Source organism: Anarrhichthys ocellatus, unplaced genomic scaffold (genome assembly GCF_004355925.1).
Source record: "Anarrhichthys ocellatus isolate YVR2014 unplaced genomic scaffold, GSC_Weel_1.0 scaffold261, whole genome shotgun sequence".
Lineage (NCBI taxonomy): Eukaryota > Metazoa > Chordata > Actinopteri > Perciformes > Anarhichadidae > Anarrhichthys > Anarrhichthys ocellatus.
This window is the reverse complement of record NW_022280288.1, coordinates 25,765-33,233: the sequence shown is the minus strand read 5'-3', so window position 1 is coordinate 33,233 and position 7,469 is coordinate 25,765. Positions and strand designations below refer to the sequence as shown.

Below are 7,469 nucleotides of genomic sequence, written 5' to 3'. Positions count from 1 at the left end.
CACACACACACACACACACACACACACACACACACACACACACACACGTGAGCAGATGCCAAGCTTGTGTTTGTAACAGGTCTACAGTTTATAAATATTATTATTATTTATAAATATACATGCATAGTATACAAAAACCAGTAAAGATTTAATAAAAAGGATCTGTGGGCAAGTTTAGTAAATGCCAATAATAATAATAACTTTATTTATGTAGCACCTTTAAAAAGAGAGTTTACAAAGTGCTTTGACAAACAAAGCAAAGCAATAAAACAACAGAAATAAAACAATAGATGAAACATGAAAACCAATCAATATGATAAGAACAAACGAATAAATAAATGAAATAAATAAACAAATAAATGAATGAATGAATAAACGAACGAACAAACAAACTGGTTGTAATGGAGTTCTCCATAACTAAACCGTGACACATCTACTTCCCCCACAGTTTCTACGTGTGTCCACCTACCGAGCACGGGGCAGGACGCCGGTTTGAAGGTCTCGCACTGCAGGCAGCGGCCCTCCAGGAAGTCGCTGTAGGACGAGCAGGGGTAACCCGTGAGGCTGCAGGTCCGGTTCAGGGAGCACAGGAACAGGAACACCGAGCGCTGGTGGTCACACACGAAATAAGATTTCCCTGTGGGAGACAAAGCACCACAGTGAGCAGGTGATGAGTCATGCAGTGTGTGTGTGTGTGTGTGTGTGTGTGTGTGTGTGTTGACCTGCAAAGATGGTTTTGGGACACCCTGGCTGGTCGGCTCCGCCGTTGGCGTAGAAGTCAATGTGACCGTGAGCTCCTTGCAGCCCAAATGCTGCAAATACAAACAAACGAAGCTTTCGTGAGCAGAACGTGTGTTGATGTTCCACATCTCAAACCTGTGTCGACTTAAACAGCAGACTGAAGGCAGAAGGTGGTGAAGCTGAACTCACAGTTCATATCGGTGTGAAGCACGTCCACAAACATGGCGTCTGACGGGTCCAGCCTCTCCTCCGGTGTGGCGCTGGTGAACATCGGCCCCGCCGGGTCCAGACCTGGAGGGGACGAGGACGGAGGGTTTAAACATCTTACACTGAGTGACAGAATCTGCAATAACTTTAATTCCACCGCCGCAAATGACTGAAAATGAAACCATTTATATGTGACATGTTTTATTCACAGTCTTCTAGCTGTAGTTTCTGTTTTCACCATCTATCAGTGGTTTTAAGTCTCGTCTCTTCTGTGCTTCCCCCTCACACCCTCGGAGCGGTTACCTTCTCCGTTTAGTTACCTGTGATCCGTCCGATCTTCCCCTTCAGGTTTGCTCCCACAAATCCAGCCAGGTGAGCTCCCAGACTGACGCCGATGAGGTGCACCGAGCTCAGAGAGGCTCCTTCCTCCTGCAGACACACGACGCAGAAGGAGTCACCTTCAAGGTAGACATCTTGTTTTATTTGTCTAAAGGGGCCAGGACCCCAGGCTGGGAACCACTGCCCTAAAGAACCCTGAAAGCTTTGAGTCAAGAGGTCGAATACACAAAAACAAAGTGTTCTGCTTGTTTTAGGAACACGTTTTGTTTACATAGTTCTTTAAAGCTGCATTCATTGCTTGTTTTGGCCTCTTGGGAGCAGAAGAACAACCCGACAAACACTGAAACTAACATATTTTCACTTCATACATTTGTTAAAGTTTCATATCCAGCTGTTACAGAGCAGCATGGTGATTCATTGGCAGTCCTGGTGTCCAATATTCTCTCTCTTTTAGCTCTGTGTTTGGTCTCCACCACCTCCATTTAGCTGCTAAATGCTCAAAAGAAACCAAACCAGGAGCTAAAAGAGGCGCAGAGCCTCACCTGCATGGTGACGATGAAGCCGGTCAGGTTGTAAGCCGCCTCCCTGGTGTAGCTGACGGCGATGAAGTAGTTGAGGTTGGCCGCCCCCTTGTTCCAGTCCACCACGATCACGTTCATGTCCTGCTGCTCGGCCAGCAGGTGGACCAGGTGGTCTATCCAGATGGGGGGCGCCCCGGTGGGCCGGTAGCCGTGGATGACGAAGGCGGTGGGGCGGGACAGGTTGAAGAGCGGCTGGGAGGACGGGCGGTGGTGGTCGAGCTTGCGGCCGCAGTCCAGGTTGGAGCGGGTGTAGAGCAGCAGCCGGACGTACAGGCTGGTTCCCATGAAGCAGTGCGACAGGTTCAGGTCCGTGAAGTTGTCACAGGACTCGGCCTCGCCGGTCTCCTCCTGACCTGGACGCACGAATAAGACTTTTAGGGTCAGAACGAGAGCTGAGGGACGACGTTAGAGCTGCTCCACATGCAGATGATTCACACATCTGCAGGAAACTCACGACTTTAAGACTCAAAACCCTCAAAGATGAGAAACGATGAAATGTGTGAGCTGCAGACACGTGATGCACCGAGTCAAATAGATATCTCTCAAATGAAAGAGGTTAAAGAGCCTCTGAAGACGGCTGAACACACTAAATGTTACGCAAATTTGACGATGCAAACTGAGGCCAATATACGTTGAAAATGTTCCAACCTGTGTCCTGACAGACTGAGTATTGTTTCTAAAGTTTCTATAATTATTTATCACCTGGCTAAATGTGTCCTGGACAGACACAACTTCAAACATCTGTGAATGTATTAATCGATCGGCAGATGTTTAACCTTTAATCTGTGACTAAGTCAGCCTCCTGAGTGTTTTCCTCGTCTGACCCAGTTAACTTCTCCTCACTCTTCATCCTCTTCTCAGGTTCAGAGCTCCACGCCGTCTGACTGGAAGATGCTGCTGGGATCAGTTCTTCATCTGGTTAGTGACGTTTGGAGCTCTTTAGCTCTATGATGGGCGGATTAAACCAGCTGACACAGAGCCTCTCTAGCCTATTTAAAGTGTCTTTAACCCGTCCTCAGCCTGTAGTTCAGAATTTGAACTCCAGGCTGAGGACGGGTTGCTGGTTGTTTCCTCACCAATTAATCCCGACTGACATTTAGTGACGTTTTATCCTTCCTGGCAGACATCTGTGAAATGATCTAGTAATTCACTAGAAAACATATCTCGTTGGTATAAACTACAGGAACCAGGATGGAAAGACGATAATTTGTAGTTTTAAAAGGGAAGAAAACTTCTACGACGAGCTCCTCGCACAAAACATTAACAACTGCATTAGAAAATATCTGTTTCTTTCTTATAAAAAGTTCAAGGTACATAAAGGCTAACTACGACCCCCATGGTGCATTGCAGCAACAAACATCCAATCTACAAGCTTCAGACAACAAGGAGCCGGCTGTTCGTGTCCCGCGTGAGACAGAAAGTCACCGTTGACTCGTTGTTCTTCACGTCTTTAGCTTAAACAACGTAACAAACGTAGTCGTGTTCAAACAAACCGTGATGTTTTCTACTAAACCTGACGAAGTAGTTTTTTGAGTTTTATTTCATGAAATAGTTTAAACTGTTTAAACGTGCAGGAGATAATACGCTGTAACCGAGAGTAAAGTAAAGACGATAGTTGACACAAATTGGCTGCAAATTGAGACGGAAATACGTGACGGCAAGCTTGTTTCATGACAGAACTTTAAAGCTTGTTGATTGGATGTTTGTTGCTGCAATGCACCATGGGGGTCGTAGTTAGCCTCGCATCTGAAGCTTTTTTATGTACCTTCAACTTTTTATAAGAAAGACATTTTGAATGCAGTTGTTAATCTCTTGTGCAGCTCGTAGAGGAGCTCGTCGTAGAAGTTTTCTTCCTTTTAAAACTACAAATTATCGTCTTTCCATCCTGCTTTCTGTACGGTTTGTACTAACGAGATATAAAGTGTTAATTAGTGACTTTTAAAGGTGCTGGTAGGCTGAAGTTTGTACCTTTTAGTTTAGCCAAGCTAGCTGTTTCCCCCTGCTTCCAGTCTTTATGCTAAGCTAAGCTAATCGCCTGCATCTTCTCATCTTTACTCTCAGGTATTCCCCAAAACATCTAAAAGGTGTGACACCGGGGTTAGCTAACATTGCAGTGTTGTTGCTGGCGATCCCCGCTCTGCAATTAGCACACACACACACACACACACACACACACACACACACACACACACACACACAGGAGTGTAGGATCAGGCTGCTATAAAAGAAACGCCTCATCCCCTCAGCGCCCGCCCCACCCTGAACACCAGAGGGTGGAAATGGCCCCAGTCCAGCCCCACACACACACATTAGTACACTATGAATAGCTGAAGACCATGTGTGTGTGTGTGTGTGTCCTGGTGTATATTTACTTTCATACCACCAGACTTAAACATCACAGTGGAGCAGATGGAGGGGTTGACTTTAAATAATCTGTTCCTTCCTGAGCTGTTTCTGTCTGCAGTCACTTTATTTTTGTCTTCTACTTTATTTTATGTCAGTTTCTCATCAATCAATTAATCAATCAATCAATCAATCAATCAATCAATCAATCAATCTCTCCTCAAACATTCTCTCTGATGAATAAAACAGAACAGTCGGTGCTTTTCTTACCTTTGCAGAGCGCGAGGAGACCCAGCAGACCCAGCAGACTGTGGGGAAGCATCCTTCCTACGACCAAAGAGACGAAGAGGTGAGGACGCAGAGAGAGAAGGAGCTCTGAATGAAGGAGGGAGCGACTGGAGGAGGGAGGGATCGTTGTGAGAGGGAGGGAGGGCCGATCGGTTTCTAGAAGGATGGAGAGGGAGTGAGGGAAGGAAGGAAGGAGGGAGTGAGTGGACATTTAACAACATATTTAAAAGAAAAGGAGCGTAAAGATAGTGATGGAAAGTTAAAACGAGAGGGTTTATAGAGGAGATACAAAAATGGAGAAATCATTTCATACTTTTATATAAAGTGTGAGCTGTTGAGCGCAAAATATCTTTTTTTTAAAGAACTCAAGAGCTCAAAACTCAAAAAAGCTAGCACAACGTTAGCTTTGTCATCTGGGAATAAGCTTTTTAAATGTATTTACAGAGTTCATGTCTTTTTATTTCAAAATATAATTTAAAATCTTCAGATTAACATTTAAAACAATCCAACAGTTGAAGTGTCTGTTCTGCTTATTAAAGAATACCTCTGAGTTATGAAGATATCTCCTAGAGAGCACCACATGAGATCCTGGGTGGACTGATCTCGTCTCTGATTATGAGTTACTGAACGATTGTGCCGTTAAATGTTGGAGCGTGCACCGGTTTTGTTTATTATTAGCTCCTCCGGCTCCGACCACACTGCACCCAGCCCACGCCGCCCTGTACTCTCTCGATCCATCGTGTAATTTAACATGCAGACGCTGAAGAACACTGAGCGAGGGCTCCTGTGATGTCAGAGCACAGCCTGGAGCTCTTCAAGACTTCACAATAAGAGTCCAGAAACCTTTATTTCAGGATGCTGATATCGAGCTTTTGTTGTAAAGAGACAGAAGAATATGCACAACTATGTGTTTTCTAAATGAATGAATGAATCATCTACCAGCAGCATCTTAGACTTCACCTCCACTCAATAGTTTGACATTTTGGGAAATACTTTGTTTTTTATTACAGATCAAACAAACAAGATACAAGGTGTTGAGAACTGAGATTCTAAGGTTGAGGTGTGACAGAGCTGTGAAGATATTCTAAATGCAGCGTTCACATGAACTGATACTGACTATTGTAGGCGTCTAAAATACGTCCAGCAGAACATTTGCATCCAAAAGCAATGAAATATGCAACAATGAGAGTGTTTGTCTTCGTGTCAGTCGAGATTTTCTCTTCACATTTTTGTGTGAGTCTCTGCAGACCAGGACTGAGCAGTGATTGGCCGGTGAGCAGCCAGGTGAAAGGTCAGTGTGAGGTCACGATGTCCTGGCCAGTTAAAGAGCTTACCTTTGAGGCCGCTCCTCAGTCACCTGACTTGGCAAACAAACAGAGCGGCCTGAGGAGGAGATTATAAAAGCAGCAACATGAGGTCAGGATGCACTATTGCTTTGTAGAGTATCAATAACCACCGAGCTGGCGCTCTGGATGTGAGATTACAGGTTATAAACTAGAGAGAAAGGGTCTGAAGATGAGTCCACATAACATCAACATCTAAGTGTGTTTGACTCACAGTGAAGGGCTGTGATTGGCCAAAATACAATCTTCTCAATGGTTGTATAAGGTCAGACTGAGTGCGGGTTTGATGCGATTAAAGATAAAGATCTGTCTAAAAAAACACATCTGAAATCTAGTTATCAGGTGAAGAATTTTAAAACAAAAAGATATATGTGAAGGAGTAAATAATACATTAATAAATCAATCAATCAATCAATATTAATTGCATATATATATTTAAAAAATGTATCCTGGACGAAATAACTTTAAATAAAAATTCAGAAAAGTGAGAACTAGCGGAGATATTACGTTTTTGAAAAACATTTATTTTTATTAATTTGCAATTATTTACGTGAATACATAAAGCACTTTTATCCGTCGGGTTTCCTGGATGTTGAGTACAAACTTCAAGGCAATGCGGGAAAAAATAAGCAATCGGTGAATCTTAGAATACATAAAAATGTTCCCAGTGGAGCTGTAGGATTTAAAAAGTCCTGTGAATCATATATAAAGTTTTTATGGGATTATTTTTAAGGTCAGGAGGGTCTGGATGTTCTGTTTCAGGAGTCTTGAGGTAAAGCTGCTGACATAATCACAGCCAAACCGTTGAACTACAGCATATTCATGTCTCAGTTAAACTGCAGTATTAGTGGATGATAACGGGATCATCCAAGATGTATCCGCTTCTCTGACACCGTGAGCTGCTTTATCAGTTATGACCGGCTAGTTTGTCCACCACAGAAACATGCTAGGCAGCAGGGACGTCGGTCATATCTCAACAGCTATTGGATGGTTTGGGGAGATCTTTGGTGCAGAGAGACACCAAACGTCTGTCCCTTCTTCAGCTCTGGCCGGCTGAAGTAAAACTCATCACTTCTGGAGCGAAAATACAGAGCGAGCGACGTAATCATCATGATGTGAAACAGATGGACGGAGCTCAGACACACCTGTGTGTTTTATAACCGGACACGATGGTGCAGCACAACACACATCTAGAGAACTGAAGCTAACAGGGAGCACCTGCCCCTGTGTGTGTGTGTGTAGGTGTGTGTGTGAGTGTGTGTAGGTGTGTAGGTGTGTGTGTGAGTGTGTGTAGGTGTGTAGATGTGTGCAGTTAAATGTTCATCCTCGCATGTAAATTAACAGTTAATGCTGTAAATTAACAATAGCAGCAGACTACCGTAATTTATCAGCATGATACAGTATTTTTTGTGAAGTGGTGGATACACGCTTCTCTATACAAGTTGAGTGAATCACGATCCATCTACATCGTACTGTCTACTGTAGGTTAATGTGTCTGTAATGACGATAGAATATTTTTATTATTCAAACTGCTCATTGCCTAAAAGTCATTTTTGAGTGACAAGACGTGAGCGGCTGTTCCTGAACGTGACTTTGGACACAACGGCTTCAGTTCATCCTTCTGAGC

General features: G+C 43.7%; 2 protein-coding genes and 1 long non-coding RNA gene across 5 annotated transcripts in view; 2 read left to right on the top strand and 1 right to left on the bottom strand.

The window, feature by feature from the left end:
- LOC116401156 (uncharacterized) overlaps positions 1-3,016 on the top strand; it is a 3,954-nt gene extending 938 nt beyond the window's left edge. The window contains exons 3-5 of one of the 2 annotated variants that reach the window (XR_004213973.1): positions 449-667; positions 1,297-1,413; positions 2,730-3,016. This is a non-coding gene — a long non-coding RNA (uncharacterized LOC116401156). Of the gene's footprint in view, positions 1-448; positions 668-1,296 lie in introns of both variants that reach the window. The other variant, XR_004213972.1, reaches the window with a different exon arrangement.
- lipib (lipase, member Ib) overlaps positions 1-4,570 on the bottom strand; it is a 5,508-nt gene extending 938 nt beyond the window's left edge. Inside the window, exons 1-6 of the mRNA XM_031879426.1 lie at positions 4,482-4,570; positions 1,830-2,221; positions 1,269-1,377; positions 931-1,032; positions 723-812; positions 470-637 (exon numbers count right to left, since the gene is read on the bottom strand). Of these exons, the coding sequence (XP_031735286.1) occupies positions 470-637; positions 723-812; positions 931-1,032; positions 1,269-1,377; positions 1,830-2,221; positions 4,482-4,533 (913 nt within the window). The 5' untranslated portion in view covers positions 4,534-4,570. The remainder of the gene's footprint in view (positions 1-469; positions 638-722; positions 813-930; positions 1,033-1,268; positions 1,378-1,829; positions 2,222-4,481) is intronic.
- LOC116401154 (SH2 domain-containing protein 1B) overlaps positions 3,640-7,469 on the top strand; it is an 11,629-nt gene continuing 7,799 nt past the window's right edge. For both annotated transcript variants that reach the window (XM_031879424.1, XM_031879425.1), the window contains exon 1: positions 3,640-4,560. The gene's annotated coding sequence lies outside the window, so the exon portion shown is untranslated. The remainder of the gene's footprint in view (positions 4,561-7,469) is intronic.